Here is a 20,909-nt window from a genome sequence, read left to right as displayed (position 1 = left end):
CCTATACTTGTTTTCTACATTTTCTATAATACATGAGTGATTTCTGTAACAAAAAAAGTGCTACTTACAAAAGGATAAATGAAGACAAATCTTAAAATAAATCTTAATTCATCCAAGAAGCAAAGGACACTTGGCACACTATTACGATCTGCCCTATTTAGGGGGCTGGAGACACCAACTTTCTTTGTCTGCATTACCCACTCCATTTCTCGAGAGACATTAACCACACACCATGATCGAAGAACTAGGGTGTTATGTGTTTAAAGAAAGAGGTTTAAAATATTTTATTAGAGAACACATATCAATATTGAACAACACTTAAATAGATGGCATCCGTATTTATAAGGACAATATAAATTCTTATAATTTGAACAGTCACTTTCAACAAATAAATTTATCAGTGGGCATGATCCATGAAGTATATTTTTTCAATAATTTATTCATCTGCTTAGTACTATATACATTCATTTTCTTTGAAAAGAAACATAAAACCAACGTGATTGTTTACCACATCACATCATAAACAGATAGACCTGTAAAAATGGCAGGTAGAAAATCCAGAAACACTTAAACAGCACATTCCAAGGATATTGAGTCCATTTAAGAGAAGTTAAATGCTTTGAAGCCATTGCAGTCAGCCTGGGTGTCATGTATATGCATTGATACAAAATGTTACCACAAATTCAAGTGTAACAATTTCCACACATAAATATATTATTCTGACATAGAGAACATACCAAACTCTCCGCACGATTCAGATTAACTTTTTTTATTTTTGTAAAATGGAAGAAAAGTTAATGACACTGCCAACTTAGTCGACCAAATACCAAACCTGGAGAAGGTGGACATGGTTCACAAATGCTGCACAGTTAGAAACTGCAGCTTACAGGGATGGTATTTGTCACAACAATTGCTAAAGGTTACAGAAAAACCATAGCAGCTAAAATCAGCCAGTCAGCCCACATTTGCTTCTCTGGCAACGTGGAAATGCTGTGTTTGTATTTTGAACAAACGTAACAAGGAGACGAGCAGAAATGCTGCAGCAAGCCAGGAAATGTCACGGGGTTCACCGTTAAATGGCGTCAGCTTTGTTTACTAAAATATAATTTTAATTTCACAGGCAAAATGAACCTCCAATTTTTTTTTTCCTTAGCCCCAGAAAGTCAAATCCTTCTAAATTGCTAGTTGATTGCAAAAGTGCAGCTTCAAGTCTGTCCCTTTTGCTTCCATTTCCCCAAACACCTTTGCTCCATTTGTAACACAAGTAGACACTCTTGTTTCTTTCTCTTGTTATTTTTGAGATGGAATCTCACTCTGTTGCCAGGCTGGAGTGCAGTGGCCGGATCTCAGCTCACTGCAACCTCTGACTCCTGGGTTCAAGCGATTCTCCTGCCTCACCCTCCTGAGTGGTTGGGACTACAGGTGTGTGCCACCACGCCCAGCTAATTTTTGTATTTTTAGTAGAGCCAGGGTTTCACTATGTTGGCCAGGGTGGTCTCAGTCTCTTGACCTCATGATCCGCCCACCTAGGCCTCCCAAAGTGCTGGGATTACAGGCGTGAGCCACTGCACCCGGCCCCGACACTCTTATATGCTTCAGTGTAGTATGAGATGTGACCCTTTGATGATGTAAAAGCCAGCCTTTGGGAATATTATAGTGATTCAGTTATTTTCTGCGTGGTTTTTTTTTTGTTGTTGTTGTTGGAAAAACTTGTTTTTTAAAAACATGCTGCATAACATCTTCTTGCTAAAAACAATTCCTCAATAAGTAGTAACACTGAATTGCCTTGCATATGATTTTTGCTTGTTAAGACATCCAAAGCATTTGGTTATTCTTAAGAATTAGGCACCTCCATTCTTGAGCAAATATTTATTTGTGTGAAGAGAAAAATAGACCTTCTCCTTTTTTTTTTTTTTTTCTGTTTAGCCATCCCATTGTAATGCTGCACTAAGCCTTGAGAACAAAGAGAATCAGAAAACTGGGAAAAGAAGGCTTTGTGATTTTCAGCCAAACGAAACACAGTCACTGTCAGGAGAGCCCAGGACTCACCAATGGCTGGCTGTTTCAGTGATTCTCTCTTGGCTTAAAAAAAGAGTGAGAAGAAGAGCAGTTGTGTGGTTTGCCTGGGGGGGACTTGGGGAATGGGGGCTTGTACAGCCAAGTGACCACCATGATAAGGAAGACTGCCTTCCCTGTGCCCCGAGCTGTGGGAGGAGGCAGCACCCCCAGCACACACCCGAGGTTCACCAGCCCCTAGGCGTTTGCACAGATTCCTTCCTTCCTTGCCTGGAACAACTGCTTCTGTTCCCCACCCCCTTGTGTCCTCTAGGATTCACCATAGAGATCACCACTTTTGAGAATCCTAACTCTGCAGCCTGCTGGGGCCCTTCACCAAGCTCCCATGGCCCTGTATCAATCCCGTAGGTTCTTGGAGGGCAAGGACTCTGTCTCTGCTCTTGTTATTCTCCATTTCCTGGACTTGGCCCTGGAGCACAGTCAGCCCTCGCTGAATGTTATAGCGTGAATAAAGAAATGAGAGAGCAGAGAGTGCAACAACAGCTCTCTTTGAATGAGGGGGCTTTTGTTTTGCAGCATGAGCTACATGTCTATGAATGTTCTGGAATTTGAGGGACACTAACTTTTACAAGTGAAAAGTGCCTAACTTCTTTTTCTTTTAGAAATATTTTATGGAAGAACTGTGTGTGGCCTTGTCTGCCATTCTTATTTCACCTATCACCATTGCTTTCCCACTTTTGGCAAGAAAATTTTAAAGCAAAGTGTAAACATACTTCGATGTGTACCTACCAGTTAAGGACAATGCCATTATCACATCTAACAAAATTTAAAGTAACCATCTAATTATCTAACATCAAATAGGACCCAGCCTATGCTTACTCTTCTCCAATTACTTCAAAAGTGACTTTTTACACTTAGTTTTAATAAAGATCTAAACCAACAAAGCTTATGCATTATACTTGATGAATATATCTCTTAAGAATAATTGAACCCGTAAGTTTCCCTTTTTAAAATGCCATTTACTTATTGAAGAAACTTGGGTGTCTTACGGAATTTCCAACACCCTACATGTGGCTGATGATTCTTAATTAACTTTTAAGAATGAAATGGGGGAGGGAGGTTGTACTAAACTGATTTGCAAAAAATCAAGCTTTTTGTCCCCAAACGCTCTTTTCTTCTTTCCCTTAGCATTCCTACTCATTCCTAATCATTAATTCATAATCATAATCATCATTAAGTTACTGTTTTTCCTGCATGAGCAACAGTAACATGTTGGATTTGTGTCTTAGTCAGATGGATGCTTGATAAAGAAGTAAATCCATGTGTCAGGCAAGGCTCCTGGCTCCTGGGCTCCTGGGGTGGATTCCAAAGACAGTGGGTAGCAGGACAAGTGGTGGGTTTCATGCTCCCCTTCCTTGGGCAGTAAGGACAACAGTTGTAGACAGGAAGCTGGCTTCATGTCATGGGTGTGTGTCCCTTTAAAACACAAGGTTGGCTAACCTTTAATTAATCATGCATTTTTAAGATCCTAGGCATCATGCATCAACATGATTATAATTTATCTTTCTATAGAGTAAGAATTCTTACACCAAACTTAATGTATCCATTTTTACAAGTTCAGACTTTGGTAGAGTGAGTTCTTAAATTGTGAATCCCTCTAATTTCCTCATTAGCCAGGCTGATCACGTTCTGCTCCCTGTGAGATGATGCTTTTGGTCTTCTTTCCCCAAACACTGACAGAACTGAACACTCTTCTTTTTAATTTGGGCCAAAACCAATCCGTTCATCCTTGAAGCTGCTTCTCAAAATCCAGAAGACTGAAATAGCCATAGACTGTGTTTATATAAAGCAGAGTTGGGCCAAGAACCTCATCCCCGAAAGTGACTTTTTTTTTGAGATTTGGAGTCATGAGAGACCGTTTGGCAGGGAGATGGCAGCAAGTCCCTGCCAAATTCAGCCTCCAAGCATGGCTGACTGCCCCGGCAGCCTGAGTCATGGTGAGCTGAGCTTGCAGTGTGGACTTCCCTGTGAAGACACCTCTCTAGAAATCTCCTGGAGACCCTTAAAGGGTGCGCTAGAGATGTCTAGACTCGACTAGCAGAACCTGAAATTAACACTGAGATTGTGACCTGGAGCTTCCATGAGAGAGATTTCAATTTGCAGTGAAATCAAAATGGCCTCTGTTCACGATTGGGAATTTGCTGTTTTATCTTGTTAAACATTTACTTCCAACAGTTGCCCAAGCCAAGAGATGCTCAGCCCTATTTCCTTAGATGACTTTACATCTAAGCTTTGCTTCAAATGCTGTACTGTCTTCCATGATCACAACCACTTCTCTCTTCCATAACATTAGTTATATAAACACATGCACATGCACACACACACACACACACACACACACAGGCAGACACACACACATTTTCTATAATGATGGCCTTTTATGTAGTATCCTTCATAGGACAACTATGATAATTTAAAATACCTCCTATTGCAAAGCAAGTAGCCAATGTGAGAAAGATGACAAACACCAGCCTTGGACACTCTTGTTCAGGGTTGTCTACAATTCAGAGTGCTTGGTGGAAATCTTCAATGTAGTGCAGTTTGTCTGATTTTTAAAAGCTGAGACAGATTTCCCAAGTGGGGATATTTCCAACCCAAAGAAAACAGTGTAGTGTGTGGAGTAACTGAGCGTTGGGATTCAGTGCCTAGCACCTCGAATGTAGGAATGGCAGGACCCAAGCTGTGGTGCCGCAGGTGCTTTGGGACCTGCTTTCTAATGACAGAGAAATGAATGTCTTCAGGTGGGGATGACCAACTCCTGGAAATGAAAACCTGAAGTGAGATAAAGAGCAAAGGAAAGTGAAGGACTCGTTTTCCCTTTTCCTGCACGTGGCACTTTCAGTGCTTGAAGATACCTTACCCGTGATCTAAGTTATAGTTGCGTCTTGTTTAGCTAGCATTTGAGAGGGGAAATGAAGATGGGGAAAGAGTGCGAGCATTTACTGGGGGCCTACCATGATTTCATAGCTTTATCAGCTCATGAGCGTTTCATGTACACCATGTTATCCGCTAATCCCATTTCACAGGTGAGGAAAATGGCTCAAGAGAGGTCACATGCGTAGTTTAGGGCTACTTAAATAGTTAGAGATGGGGACTGCAATTAAGCCCAGGTGTGTGGCTTTCAGTCTATCATCGGCTGTCTCTCAACTCCATTTTCCAGGTCCTTCCAGTGCCCTTCCTAGCATGGGCCTTGGGGTGGCGGTGGGAAGGTTGTGTTTAGCAAGCTAAGAGGTGAGCACAGGAGCACACCAGGAGAACATACAAGAGAGAGCAATTCTTTCCAGTCTTTCTCTTTTTTCAAAACTCCCTGCAGACTTGACTCTCTTTACTCTTCTCATACCCATATTGTTGTATTTATTCTCTGGGAAAATATTTCTTTTGTAATGTGACTATGAAATCTCATACCTTACCAAAAAGCTTGGCATGTAGTACATACTCCAAAAATATGATTTTTACTTTTTAAACTTTAGTTCTGCAAAAATCATCATAGGGAGCAAAATGATTTGTTGTCAGCATTGTTGGGATACGTTTCTGTGTTAATACTGGAGAGCAAATTGCTTGTGACTTGTTATACCTAGGGATAAAAATAGTTTGTTTTCCCTCACATCTGATGAAGAAAGCATGTGTTTTTGATCCGGCTTTAAATGCTGAGGCAGAATTTCTGTTGCACGAATGTCAGCTCGCACTTACTGAAGTTTAGGTATCAGGGTTGTATGTGATGTTCAGAAGAGGAAGATGGGGCCAGGAAAGCTGCTGGGAATGGAGATGAGGGCAAGCAAGGACCTCAGTTTTTACTCAATTACTTCCTAATAAAAGTTGGACTCTTTTTTTTTAAGTATGTAGAAAACTAGCAATAAATTGTTATTTAAATATTTGTAATGCTTGCTTTGATCTTAAAAATACTTCACAGGTGTTCTTTTTAATAGCTTTTTACTTGTCAGATTGAATTTGAGCATTCTTATTTGTAGATTCAAGCTGCTCATCCAGCATCCCATTCATCAAGGTTCCCTCCTTCTCTGCTCTTTACGACCACTGTCACCTCTGTCATGACTCCAGGACTGACTGCGGGGAGGCACTCTGGGGCCTGAAGCACTCTGCCCGCTGCTCAGCTTTTGACTAATGGGCCACCCCTCCCATCACTTGACACTTCAATTAGCCTGTCTTTTCATTATGAAAGATAAGGCTGCATTTAACAACAGGAATGAAGACAAGGGAGGGGAAGAAATGCAATTTTTAAGGATAAATCAGTAAGCCATTGCTGTACTTATTTGAACCTGGTTTTGGATGGCTTCTGGCTTGAATAGACTGAATACTTTTGTAGGGTTTGCCTTTTGTTGTGATTTTTCCCCCTGTTGTTTCCAGACTGGACTGAAGCACGTGACTCTAGACAGCAAGGGTGTTCTGATGTGATTGATACTGTGGAGCCAGAAACACTTCCAACCTGAGAGTCCCCAGGGAGGGAGGAGGGGGATAGGAGGCCACAGCGGCATTGTCTCTTGCCCAGCAAACACAACAGCAGATGCCATGCAGTTAGCACAGTCCTGATTCTTCCAAATGAGGATAAATGCGTGTCGTTTCTCAGGAACCAGGGCAGAAGAGAATATATCACTCTGTGGCTGTCAGGGAAACACTATGAGGGCAATACAAGGGGCTTGGGTTGGGTGATTAAGTGGAAATGGCATGGGATTTTTCAAGAGGTGCAAGGATGCCCTGAGACCAGGCAGAGTGGGCAGCTGTGCAGCAGGACTATCTCATTGTGCTCATGAGGGCTTAGGCTTTTAGAGTGGAAGGTGGTCTTCAGAAGGTTGAAATTAAGACAGCTTTTAGCAGGGCCTGGCTGTCTATGTCCTTGTATTGAATCCAAACAGTGCAGCTTCCTTTCCTCTTTTCTGTCTTTCTTAGGCTATAAGAAGGGTAGAGGGAAAAACTACCTGAGGCTGTTTGGCACCCATTTTTCAAGCCAATACTGATACAGGGCAGACAGCACTGACATACCCTTAATCCACCTATCGCTGGCATGGAGACCCAGGGGTGATCATAAGGCCCTCATGTGGTCCTCAATGCCCCAGTTCCCAAGACTGGGCTCTGCTGTTGGTTCTTATCCCATCTTGTTCTGTTTCACCCTCCCCTTGGAGTCTAGGGTCTGTCTTATTTAAGGATGGGGCTCTGCTTTCTTGGGTAAAGATGGTCTCTGGGTGAGCATACGCCCATCTGACTTAAGATGTCTGGGATTTCCCACTGCTGACCTGGGGTTCCCCACTGCTGTGCTCTGCACACCTAACTGGGATCTTACTGTCCCTAAGAATCATCAGGGTCATCAGCCTGAGCCTTTCTGGGTGGATTGTCTGATGTTTCCAGGTCCCTGGGGACTGGCCTCCCAGTCGGTGTCTGTAACTAGTGGTTGGATCTGATTACTTGCTCTGCTGTGCACCCCCCTCTCCATGCCTGCTTTGGGCTGGAGTACTGCCGTGGGCATGCTGAGTGACAGAACATTGCTGCCATCCAGGAGTTCTCCTCTAGTTGAGAAGACAGAACTTACTTAAGTACCGTGTATACAAGGTATCCTTTAAAATACTTTAAATAGATACCGTCTTTTAGAAACAATAGAAAGATTACAATAGAGTACAGAATTAGTTGCCAAATATGTTCTACAGACAATTGCTATAAGTACTTGGAGAGAAATTGGGATGATCAAAAAGGGCCGAATTTAAACTTCTGATATGGGAAAAGAATTATGGGTACAATTCGTATGGGCAGAAATGAAAGAGTGAGGAGGGAGTCCTTATGGGCTCAAATGAGTCTCCCACAGATTCCTATGTTGAAGTCCTAACCCCCAGGACCTCAGAATGTGACGGTTTTCAGCGATAGCGCCTTTAAAGGCATGGTGTGGTTAAATGAGGTGATGAGGGTGGACCCTAATCCAATAAAACAGGTGTCTTAATAATAAGAAATTAGGACCGAGAAATGCACAGAGGGTAAACCACATGAAGACACAGGGAGAAGGTAACTATCTGCAAGTTACAGAGAGATGCCTCAGAAGAAACAACCAGCCAACACCTTGATCTTGGACTCTCCAGCCTCCACAATGGTGTGATAATACATTTCTGTTGTTGAAGCCATCCCATTTGTTTGTTATGACTGGCCTAGGACACTAGTATGGGTGGCAGGATACAAACGCATGGAACTGTGCTGCATCTGCAAAAGCAGGAGCATACTGGTTGGTGGAAGATCCTTTATTAAAGTGGAAAAGTTCTTGGAACAAGAATATGATGAGTTGGCGGAAGGACTCCGTTAACAAGGTCCAGTAGCAGATGGGCTGCTGGAGACAGGGACAAAGAGCAGAGTACCAGAAGAGAAAGAACCAGCTTTGCTGCCTGGCTGACACTTCTGCTTAGGGTATACATTCCGATGGGTTAAGCATTGCTTGATGCCAACATAAAACCAGGTTTACTTTATGGGATTAATCAAAGGCCTTGAAGGCCCTCAAGCATTCTTAAGAGGGAAAGTCAACAGGAAAGGAACAAGAAAGGCAAGAGACAGAAAATGCAGAAGAAGAGAAAGAGAAGCTGACTTTGTTGGGCTCAGTAGAGACTTTTGAACCATTAGACAGTGGTAAGAGGTGCATACTTTGTGGGGCTGATAGAAATACTGCAACCACTCACTCTGACCACCAGCTCTTTTCTAAAATGTGGCTGCACATTGTTTATACCTTTTATTAGAAGTAATTGTATACAAACAGAAAGGCAGCACTGCAAGCAGAGGATAAAAGTCCTTGGGGGCCTTCAGAATGTCCTCACTCTCTTGGCACCGTCTCCTGCCCTGAGCTCTCTGGATGCTGTGGGCCTGGAGCTTACAGAGTCTGGCTGACCTGGGAAGGGGATGGAGTTGCTGAGGTCAGCCCCGTCTTGTCACCCAGAGCATGGATTCCATGGGAAATGGCACCCTCTGGAGCAAGGACACCCACCCCAGCCTTTTTCATTGTTTGTAAGTTTAGCAAGAAGGGGAGGGTGGAATTATGGAGAGGACAGCATCAGGAAAGGAGGTGGGAAAGATGAAAGGGCTCAGGATCAAGACCAATAGGAAGGGAAGGTAGGGGAGGCTGTCACATAGCATCATCCCAAGGTAATAGAGGTATAATTTCTGAATGGCCTCAGTATTTCCAGGTTCTTCCATATCAGTTCTGCACCCACCACCATCCATGCCCCACCCGAGAGCCCTGCCGTGGAGTCTCCTCTCTCAACACTGGACACTGTGCCCTTGGCTGCAGGAACAGCACTTTATTTCTGATCAGGAGAGTCTTTCTCTTCCTCGTTGCCCATCAGGACTGGAGAGAGGAAGGAACAAGTCCCTCTGACAAAGTGTGTCAGCTCAGGGAGACGTGAATCTGGTATCCCCAGGGGAAGACTAAATATGCTTCCCCATAGTTATGTCATTTCTATTCCAGTTAGGCAAAGAAAAAAGAAAAAGAAGAAAAGAAGAAAGAAGTGGAGGAAGAGGAGGAAGAGGAAAAGGAAAAGGAGGAGAGAACAATTCTGAATCCTATCTGTCTTTTGAAAATGCCCCACTGTATCAGGCATACTTTCTGAACCCATGACTCTTCCTGGTGAGCTCCAGGCAGGCCCTTAAATGCCCTGGTGTGGGGTGCCATGTTCAGGAGGTCTTCCCAAGGAGCCAAGTGTGACGTGGAGATTCTTTGGGGGGCCTCTGGGGCCCTCCATTTGGGCAGGTTCCAAGGGTCTTGGAGGAATTTCAGGTTGGCCTTGGTCAAGAGGTGTGTATTTATTGTTGCTACTCTTAGGGTCGGCCAGATTGTGCTTTGGGCATTTCCCTGATGGGGCAAGGAGCTGAACAATGTTGAGGCCCCCCTGGGCTCCAGTAGACCTTCCGACTCTTCAGAGGACAGCAGTGGTGGGGGGGTGACAGGTGCTCACCTTTTACCCTGATGCCTGCTTGGAAGGTCAAATGATACATGGAATGGGCCCACTCTGAATGTGGACTTGTCACTTTATCCAATGACTCATGCAGATTGGGAACATGAATTTAGCTAAGTGGAGATGTGTCAATGGCATATTAAAACATATTTGTATTTTGAACACCGAATCCCATTGTTTAGCATCGTCTGTGCTATAATGTCAGCTAGTAACGGCACAGATCGTGATGACGAACTATGGCCCATGAGCTCGCTCTGCCCTGCAGTCTGGTTTTCTGTTTGTTTTGCTTTGTTTGAGAGAAGAAGGGTTTTGTTTTACATTTTGGAGGGTTGTCTCCCTCCCTGCAAAAAGTCAAAACAAGTAAGAATATGTGATAGAGACTGTATGACCCCACAATGCCTAAAATATTTACTATCTAGTCACACATAGGAAAAGTTTGCAAACTCCTAATGTACATTAAATAGATTTTTTTTGGCTCATCTGGGAACATCCTTCCCCTCTTCCATTTATAACAATGCCTCTTGGAAAAATGCATTTTTGGCTTTGGAACAGATGAACATGGACTCCATCCAGCTTGTAGGCTAGGGACTCTCTGTGCCTCTCTGTCTTTTTCATGCCAAGTGCAGGGTGCGGTGTAGGAGAGGTTGTTTGCTGCTGGTGATGACCATTGTGTATGCAATGACCCACAGGCTGACCGGGAAAAGAATTATTCCCCAAACTCCCTTTGGGACCTCTGCGTTCCTGAGGACAGTAAGGTGATGATCACTGCCTTACTTGTCACCCTGTGGAACAAACCAAGAGCCTCCTGCCCTGCCTAGTTCCTTGGCTCTGCTGCTGCCATCTAGGGATAAAGAACAGAATCACATGTGCGTGTCTTTCAGTCAATCACAGAAGCAAAGACAAATATGCCCTCAGCCCCAGGAACAGTGCGGTGCTGCCCAGCCATGGCAGAGATACGACAGGAGAGAAGGTGCCAATAGAGATGAAATTATAGGTCAGGGACAAATGAGTGAGATATGAAAGTCAGAGTGTCGGAAAACACAGTGGACCTGGGAAACACTGAGGTGCCGTGGAAAAAGGAGTCGGACGCTGGATTTGGGGATATTCCAAGAAACCCTTAAATCTCCCACCTCCTCTTTTCTTTAGATGCTAAAGTGTAGGCAGTAATCTGTTTCTTCTCCTTCTACTGCACAGGGATGACTTAAGATAAGCAAAATTACTTTGACAAATATAAAGTGCTATATAAATGGACAGAAATAGTAAACTCAAGTTGGGATTTTTTGTCTTAGCTTTCTCTCTACTGCATTTGAATGCACCTATGGAATCCAGGCTTTTGAAGAAGTCAGTGCCTTCATGTTTTTTTAACTTCAAATACAGTGTACATTTGCTCTTAGATTTTCTGCCTAATTAAGCCTGTAGTTTTCATAGTTTAGCAATATTCATTTCCAGCTTATAATGTGGCTTCACTGACGATGATATGGTGAAAAAGTAAAGTAATAACTCCTGAGCCACACGGAAAGGGAAGGCAATTATTCTGTCTTTTGAAATGAATAAGCCACAAGCTTTAGGGCAGCTCCTTGCTTGTCAGTTGCAGCAAGGCATGACTCAAGCATCCTGCTTTGAGCAATGTCTGTGGTAAATCTTTCTGCTGCTAAACCCTTCCACCCACAAACACCACAACCTTGTTTTAGGTGTGAGAACTAGCAACCCACGTTGCAGCAGCAAAGTAGAAATGACATTTTCCTGCATAGAGCAGATAAGGCCATGCTCAGCCCCTCTTCCATGACATTTGGGTCTGGGGAGCATGAACAAGCTAAGGCTGGTGGGAGCAGCAGCAAGGGACTGGTGTCCTCTGCTGAAATCCTAAGTTGGTTTTGTCAGCCCAGCCCCGCAATGGTCATCTCCACTCACTCAGCTCTCAGGGACTCTGGAGGGCCAGGAGGCCACGGCTGCCATTGCTTTCTGAAGATGGTGGGCACACAGCAGCCTGGCTCAGCCCAGCTCCCCAGCACAGTCTGCAGACACGGAGCAGGTGCAAACAGGGTTCCAACTGGGCTCCACTGGAGCTATGCGCAGGTGGTTTCATGGTTAAAAGTCCTAGTAGTGTAAAAAAAATCAGAGTAACTGGTGAGCATACCTCTAATGTCTCCATATTTGCCTCCTTTGCTTTCTTTTTATCTGTTTTCTTCTTGGAGGGTTTACCTCCCCTCTGCTTGGGCGCCCTGTGCTGATGAGCAGTGCTTTTTCCTAAATTAAGTCAGTAAGTATTCATACACAGAGGCAGCATCTTTTATGGCCAAAGGACCTGAGAAGACCAGCCCCTGAAGCAGTTGAGAAAGTTTGTCAAGCTCTTATTAAGTAGCCGTGATCAAAAAGTGAACAATTACCTGCCCAAGCAAATAGTACCTAAAATGTTCTCACTCCCAGGTCTTAACCATGAAACCTACTGGGCCAGAAGGTTGGGATATCCAATTTTCACTTGTGAAAAGAAATTAGGAGCAAGCAATGTCACGTGATACATAGCCAAAGCTTCCAGCTGGTGCCTCATTTTGCAAAGACTGCCTGGGTCTTCCGCTACCGGGACGTCAGCATTCTGAACCATTTTCCCGTGGTAACATCATAAAATTCACATGCTCGATATGCTCTCTGCAATTCTTGGTGAAATATCTATAATCCCTTCCCCCTGTCCAACTTAAAAAAAATACAGTTGGAATACAGGCGAGTGAGAGCGAGTGATGTATTTGTTTTCATTTATATTTTTAAAAGGGATGTACCTCCCAAAAAGAGTTTCTATGAACTGTGGTTGGTCCTCAATAACTTCAACACAACACCCAATATGTGTCCTATCTACAATGGGATTAAACTGTTCTTGGCCAGTGTGGCCTCTTCTGCATTCTCTTACATTCCCATCTTCCCCCAACATGCCATAGTATGTCCTTGCAAGGACTTCATCACATTCCAGGCCATTAACTCCTAAAAATGTGGTACGGTCTGATAGTTACAAGTGCAGACACCAAACCCTTCCATGGATGCCCTGCTCTTGAGTTTGACTGGGCTGGAGATTTGGCGGCACATTTGCCATGGTTAATTTGGAGGCAAATCCCAAGGAAAGAAAACATTAAAAAGTTTGGCTGTGCCTTGGCATCCTCAGCACACCCAATCCAAATGGGAAAAGTCTTACCCCCATTCTTTTGAAGAAGGGGAGCTATGGAAAATGTACAGGTTCAGAATAGGGAGATGCAGGTTTCAATCATGGTTCTCCCTTGGCCTTGGGCAAGTCCTTAACCTCTCACAATGATCAGATTTTTATCTGTATAATAGGAGAGTAGCAGAGTTTCCAGGGAGTTTAGAGGCAATGGGCACAAAATTTCCTGCAGATTCCTGGCACACAGTAAGACCTAACAGAAAAATCTTAAGAGAATATTTATTTATCCAAACACTACTGTCTACCGTGGAGTATTTATTTTTGAATATTTTGTAGAGTTTTAGATTTGCTGTGTGATTATATGTAGAAGCTGTCTTGGAGGAGACATGAGAGAGGAAAAGGAAAGATAACTGATGAGTAAAATGCTTTTCTGAAGTCCTTGACATAATCTGGGGAAATTTTTGAATAATGAGGTTCAGGGTCTCTCAATGCATGCAGTTTGCGTTGCAGAATAAGCTCAAATTTCCCCTATCCCACAATGTCACACTGATTTTTGTGATGTTTAGACAATCCCAAACTTTTTATAACATATTAGAGAAGACATTGTTACTCTGGGCAAATTTCTCCAACCCCAAATAGAAGCAGTAAACATATGAGTATAAATATGACAATTATTTTCTGTACTGCAGCAATTTTAGATATTTTTTGGCATGCTTAAAGGTACAGAGATTTAGGAGAAATAAGCAAAAAGTAATTCAACTCATGTTGTTTACCCTACTTTGGCTTAATTTTGGGAGACATTATCGATTTCTTGTAAAATTGGTGTATCATGCTATGGGAAGGAAAAATATGTTGTAAGTTTACCTCCCTGGAGAGAGGGGACTGGAGAAGAGTGTAGCAAACAATTATTTATGGATAGTTTTACGTGGATATAATTGTTACGGTTTTATTCTGATGACCAAAAGATTCTCTTGTTGTTTATTTTGATTAGATGTGTCATTAGTGCCAGATTTCCTGTGCTTCTAAGCTTTCCCATATCTAAAATTTAATGTATCTGTAAAGATGTTTAAAGATCATCTCAAACATCGAGCCATAATTTATTGAAGAAAAATGATAACCATTCTTCCCATGGGGTTGCTCTTCCTGGAAAGGGAAGTGGGGCAAGGGATTTTCTTATTCAGATCCTGGACCAAGCTCTTCTCAACAATGAAACTGATTTTTCCTATCAAGGCAGAAGAGGAGTGAGGGTTTACATATTCGTGTTCTTCTTAGATGCTTGCCTCTATAATAGGATATCCACATCTGGCAGAGCTCTTATGGGAGAGAACAGAAGACTCTCAAAATGTGGCCAACATCTCAGTGCCAGAATCCAAGTTCTGGACAGAAGGCTGAATATGTATCTGGCCAGTAAGAAGACACTTCTCAGAAAAAGGCTGGAAAAACAGTCACAACCCAGGTCTAAACACAGCCTATAACAAAACTCAAATCCACATGCAAACATACCATCTATTGCAATGTGGAAAGAGACTTGTTTTTTTTTTTTTTTTAGAAGTATTTAAGGAAATTATCATTTTGCTGCAAAGGAAGAAGACAGAGATGTCAAGGCCACTACTCGTGCTGTGAAGGTTACAACTGCTTCGAATTTTAGAGGAAATTACTTTAATAGAGGAAAGAGGCCAGGCAAATGGTCTTTCGTTTTAGATCACTGATTGTTGAGAATTATTCCAAAAACATAAATCTGATTTAAAATTCTTTTTGTGGAATGACAGCCATATTTTAATTTTTACATATAGTTACCATCGTCATCATTAGTAATCTATAGCTTGTGCAGCCCTAATCCAAAATTCTGAAATCCGAAAGGTTCTAAGATCCGAGATTGTTTGAGCACCAACATGATGTATAGGTGGGAAATTCCACACCTGGTTTCCTGTCTATGGGTTGTAGTCAAAAACAGTCAATTAAAAATATTGTATAAAATTACCCTCAGGCTATGCGTATGAGGCGTGTATGAAACATAAATGAATTGTGTGTGTAGACTTGGGTCCCATCTCTGAGATATTTGATTATATATATGCAAATCTTTCAAAATTTGAAAAAAATCTGTAACCTGAAACACTTCTGGTTCCAGGAATTTCGGAAAAGAGATAAGCAAGTTGTGTACTGAGTTATTATGGTTTACCAAAATCTGGTATACAGAAAGCAAAATACAGCATGTTCCCCAAGTTCTTGCAGAAAAGTAGGAATAGATTAAGTTGAATTGACTACCGGATCTTTTTCCTGAACAAATGGGCTTCTAGCAAAAAAAAGTTTGCAAACGCCTGCTTTAGACAGTTCTTTTGTGATCCATCAGTATCTGTCTGAAGCTAAGCATTACTATTTTTCAAAATGCGGGGAGAACATACTTCGATCCTAAGGCTCATTCCAACATGCCACAGGCGAAGCTCATTCACTACGCAATAGTGAAGCAGATGAGAAGTAATGAGAGCCAATCTTTTGCCTTTCAAAATATTATAAGCTCTGGATTTTCATAACAGAGTTCTGGAATAGGTAAGTGATTTGCCAAGAAAGGCTTTTCTAAGCCATGTTGAAATGACTGTGCAGTAAGTGAACAGCCTCTGTCTTTGCAAGAAATTAACAGCCCCCCAAGCTCTTGGTCTTTAAAGATATTACAGAGGAAGCCTATCATCATCTGATCTTGGAACAGTTTAATGGATTTTTCTCTCTAGTAGTTAAATGGAAAGAACGAGGCTCTTGTCTACTGTCTTCTCTTGGGAAAAGCCATACCACCTTGATTCGTTCTTTCAACCCTCTCCTGACCCACGGATAAAGAATGCTATGTTCTGAGACATCATGAGCGTCCCTCACTGTCATTGGGAAATGAGGGGCAGCATCCATTCAAAGTGCAGCCAAAGGTAAACCTCCCTGTCAAGTTTCCCTCAAGCTGAGAAACTGGATGTATTAGAAAGGGTGGAGTTTCAGGACTTGCTCTAAAAATAATGTGTCTGGATTTCGGCCACCATCTTATACTCTTCCTCTCTAGGCCCTCTCCCCATAAATGTCAAATGTGGCTGTCAGTAGATTCAGCCTGAAATAAAATCCCCTCACTTCCATCGAGAAATAGCTCCAAACTTAGAGTGTGTGCTCAAAATATTCATGATGAAATCATAATCCTATATTTATAGTCTTTTGGATTGTACATGAAATTGTTTCCCATGGTGGTTTTCGTTGAAGCGGGCGCAGAGTGACCGAGAAAGCATTAGCTGCAGGGAAATGTTGTTCAGTATGGTTTTGAACTGGTTGGTTGTGAGACACTCTCCCTCTTCCTTGCACCCTACCCACTGCCTGATGAGGTGGGTCTACCCCCTACCCCATTCCCAGAATGTCCCCTCTTTGATTGGTCCTATCTTGTCCTCCAGGAAGAGCTGGCCTTCCAAGAAGAAAGTGGAGTGGGTACCTAAGATTATTTCCCTTTCCTCTCCATCTTTCCTGTCCTAGACTTCCTCCCCGTTTTCACTGAGGGAGATGGTGTGGACCTTAATGGTTGGAACTTGATGGTTCTTGTCAAGGCTGGGAGTTGAGGGCCCTACACAGCAGCAGACCTGCAAAAAACTTTTACTTCTCACCCGGGCTGTGGTGCAGGAGGATTGGTCTTTGGACACTGTAATCCTGGCAGATCCTCGGGGCATGGAAGAGAAAAATTTCCATTCACAAACGCCATCCGTCTTGGAGATCCTGTAGAAGGTCTCTCCTGATCCCACGGGGATGCGCACCATGTCCTTGTGCTGCCCTTCCAGGGCCTGGCTGGGGGGGTGCAGTGTGTAGCCCAGGGCGTGTTTAGAAGACTGCCTTCTGCGGAGACACTGGATTCTCAAGACATTCTGAAAGGCCTTTTTGAACTCTTGGCTGGAGCATGGGTATATGATGGGGTTGATGCAGCTGTTTAGATATCCGAGCCAAAATACTATTTTAAAAACGGTTTCAGAAGGCTTGAAATCAGGGAAGAAAGACCCTGGAAGAAAACACACAGATTCATACATATTATTTGCAAGTCAGCAGGCCACTTGGCTAGGAAAACAATCAAACAAACATCTTCATATATTTTTAAAACGTTTAAAATGATCCCAAACCCATTTCAGTTTCTCACATTTGACTGACTGGCTCCCAAGAATGTCACCCTTTTGCAATGTCTTCAAAGATCATTCCTACTTGGTCTGTGTGTGTTACCAATTACTGGAGCAGGCCCGGTGGATAGGGCTGCATTGGCCCTCAGTGACCAATGGCTACTGTGATGTTTTACCAAATGAAAATGTGAAATTCAGACTGAGTCCACATATGCAAAGTGTTTTGTCTAAATTGAAAAGTAAGTTGGAATCCATGCAAATAATCTGTGTTAAAATTCAGTTACCTAGATGCCCTTTATTCTCTGATGCAGTGTTGTGTAAAACATACAACTTCAGTGTTGATGAATTCCTTCCCTCCTGAATATTCAAATTACGGATTTTGATGAGAGTCTCAACTTTACACAACATTGGCCTTGCCACCATTGGACCAGTGATTCTCGATCAGTTTTCCTAGATGATGTTACCATGAGATCCCCTTGTCAATATCTCCTGATGACTCCCAAATGAGTGTCATTTGCTTCACCAGGGACCTAACCAGCTTTCTAATATGATTGCTTGTTATTATTTTTCTCTAGCCAGACTCACTACACTTTTTCTCTAGGCCATTCGTCACTTTTTTTGTCTTCTCAAGTTGGGCCACTGTGTCCTTGATGCCCTTTTCCACCTTCTCTATCTACCCAAACCCTACTCTTTGATGTGCACTGCAGGAACCAGGCCTCAGGACCCTTCATGTCCTGCACAGACACTGCCATGGGGTTTTTGGCAGCAGAAGAACAAAACTGTGAAGTCTTAAAGGAGGGATTATGTTCTCCAATTACTCAATTTACAAATTTTGAAAATGCTTATTAGCCTTTTCCCAGCTGCCACCAAGATGCTCTGCCCTCTGAGCTGAGGCTGCATTGGCGTGAGGCCCTCAGTGCATCCAGCACTAGCACTGCTCCTGGCAGCCCAGCCTTGCACTTGTCCATACCACGGACTCTGTCTCAGAGCTTGCCTGCACTGACTCAGCCCTCGTTCTGCATAACTCTGAGGCGATCATCATAGAAGATAAGGTTAATATTCTTACTAAAGCAGCTGGGGTAAATGATGATGGCTTTTGGCCTGTCTTGTCTTCCAAGGCCCTGGCCATTGTCAAGATCGGGAGCCTCCTCTGCAGTGGAGGTGCGGGGCAGGAGGACTTGCTCCAGCAGTTGGTGGTGCCCCTGCAGGAGGTCCTGCCCCTCCATCACTGCTGCCCAGGCCAAGGAGAAGAAAGTGGAAGCAAAGAAAGAAGAATCTGAAGAGTCTGATGATAACATGGGCTTTGTTTGTTTGTTTTTGGGTAACTCTATTTTATAACATGTTCAATAAAAAGCTGAACTCTTAAAAATGCTTACTAAAGAGATTGTCACAACCTCATTGCTAGAATACTGATAAGAGTGATGGATGAAGGGTGGGGGACTCCCAATTGAATGTTCTTTATTCTGAGATTCTCAGATTGCCACAGGCTTTCACTAAAGGCGCTTTATGAATTATGCAATCTCAAACGTCCCTCTTCACTCCTTTCAGAGAAACTGAAAGAACATCGTGACTTCCCTTCCACCTCCTTTCTTTTCTTTCTTCACTCCCAAGCTCCTTTTCCTTCTCCATGGGCTTTTAGTCACAGCTTTGTGTACAGTTGGCAGAGTGGCTTTGGAGAAGTCCTGTGATCCCTTTGGGCGTCCAGTTTTCTTATCTGAAAAAGGAGTAGGTTGAATGGATGATTCCTAATGGCTCTGAACAATTTTTGCCGTTGTTGTTTCAAACCTAAGGTCTTGATTTTATGTCTTCCTTTTCCTCTCTGTTCTGTGGACCTATCAGCGCCGTGACAAATTGCTGGCGCTGTTAAAATCTACTCTGGCAAACAGTGCTCTGAAATTCAGTCAAAAAGTGCATCAGTATAAACAAAGAGTAAACTTAAATACTGAAGAGCCCAAAGAAGACAAAATAGTGTGGTTGTTGTTGGGAGCATTTATTACCTCTGAAGCAAGGATTTATTACCTCTGAAGTGAGCATTTATTACCTCTGAAGCACACTCCCTGCTGAGTTCTATGTGTCTCAAATTCACACACACACACACACACACACACACACACATACAATGGGTGTTTATTTAGGGAAAAAAACATGTTAACTGAGAAAGTTTTATTCTTCAGCTCTAAAGCTTTTGGTGTTGTTCTATAATTATAATAAAGGTTACAGTCTTTCAGTGTCTGGTTTAAGCCAGGCAAGGCACTGTGCTGAACACTTTCCATATGATTTAATCATCATGAGTAACGATGAAGAGTTGTGACTCCTATCAATGTCCCCATTTTACAGATGAAGAAACTGTGGCATAGTAAGTTTGAATAGCTCAGCTGAGGTCATTCACATAGTTACTGATAGGTTTGACACTGGGCAGTGTGATTTCAGGACCCATGCTCCTTTATGGAATCTCCAAATATACTGGAATAACACATCTCTTAGGAGAGAGGATGGCCTCTGGGAAGTGATGAAGTATGCAGCTGGGGGAAGCCAAACTGAAGACAGTGCTTTTCTGAGCCTCATCTGTGATGGGAAAAAACGGTTAATGCCAACATGACTAATGGTTTTGTGAAAGTGTGATCAGTTCCAGGAAGAAATTTGTCTTACATTATAATACCAATATATTGTCCAATATTTCCTCCTAATAGTGACAGTGATGTGATTAGGGAAACCCATTTCACAAAGACCTGCCTGGGCCTGTGCATAACGACTGCAAGAATGTCTGAGCTGAGCACACCAGAACTCACCTCGTCTGGGAATGTCACTGCTCTGTAAATCAGGGAGGGAAGGGAGGGTCTTTTCCTTATTGAAGAATTTCAATTTTTGAAAAAGAAAGAAACATAAATGCGCTGTGATTGTGCATGCTAATAAATATGATTTGAGAGTCTTGGGACTTCCCACAGTTCCTTCAAGGACACTCGTTCTGCTTCAGAGCCCAGTTTTACACTCATAAACCTCAACTTTTCCTTTCAGTCACTTCCTTTCCATCCCTTCTTTCCTTGTGTGGCCCCCCTCTTAATTCCAGGCCTGGCTGACCCAGAGCCAAACTCTTGGGCCCTCTCTGTGGGCTCTTGCTGTGTTCCTGTCTTCATGGGTGAATCCCGGCCTCCCCCTTTCCATACCCCACTCAACACACTCATTTCTTCAATGTGGCTCAGGTGTAAGTATAGGGTGAGAAAGAGAGTTGGTTAAAACAAATTTTCACTAAGATCTGAATGTCAGTTACTCTCTAGCCCTAACCCCAGGAATATTTTATTTTCAACCTAAGCAAATCTCTAGATGTTGGATTTTCAGACAGTGAGTGGGAGATGCTTCCAGGCCAGAGACCTTCCTGTAAATGACAACGTTTTATTTATCCCATTAAGTATGTGACAGCAGCCAGATGTGTGCAAACATAGCAGGGATTTGGATAATTCCAAAGTGGCAATTCCACCAGGGGCAGGTTTCAGGATCCATTTTCATACTTGGAGTATTCTTCCCTTGTGACAGGGAGTGCGTGGGGGGAGCCATGTGATTTTCTTTGAGCAATTGCTGACTGGCGAGGGTTAGGGGAGAGACTCATAGCTGTCCTTCCTTCAGGAACTTTCCAAAGAG

At 43.0% G+C, this 20,909-nt stretch overlaps 1 protein-coding gene across 4 annotated transcripts in view; it reads right to left on the bottom strand.

Moving 5' to 3' along the window:
• Positions 1 to 255: 255 nt before the first annotated feature.
• ADRA1A (adrenoceptor alpha 1A) overlaps positions 256 to 20,909 on the bottom strand; it is a 108,717-nt gene continuing 88,063 nt past the window's right edge. The window contains exons 3-4 of one of the 4 annotated variants that reach the window (XM_017963673.4): positions 16,776 to 17,161; positions 256 to 12,104 (exon numbers count right to left, since the gene is read on the bottom strand). In XM_017963673.4, the coding sequence (XP_017819162.1) occupies positions 12,096 to 12,104; positions 16,776 to 17,161 (395 nt within the window). In that variant the 3' untranslated portion in view covers positions 256 to 12,095. Of the gene's footprint in view, positions 18,988 to 20,909 lie in introns of all 4 variants that reach the window. The other 3 variants (XM_002756819.7, XM_078347198.1, XM_008979083.5) reach the window with 3 other exon arrangements.

Source organism: Callithrix jacchus, chromosome 13 (assembly GCF_049354715.1).
Source record: "Callithrix jacchus isolate 240 chromosome 13, calJac240_pri, whole genome shotgun sequence".
In the NCBI taxonomy this organism is placed as follows: domain Eukaryota; kingdom Metazoa; phylum Chordata; class Mammalia; order Primates; family Cebidae; genus Callithrix; species Callithrix jacchus.
The sequence above is the reverse complement of the archived record's forward strand: the minus strand, read 5'-3'. Positions and strand labels throughout refer to the sequence as shown.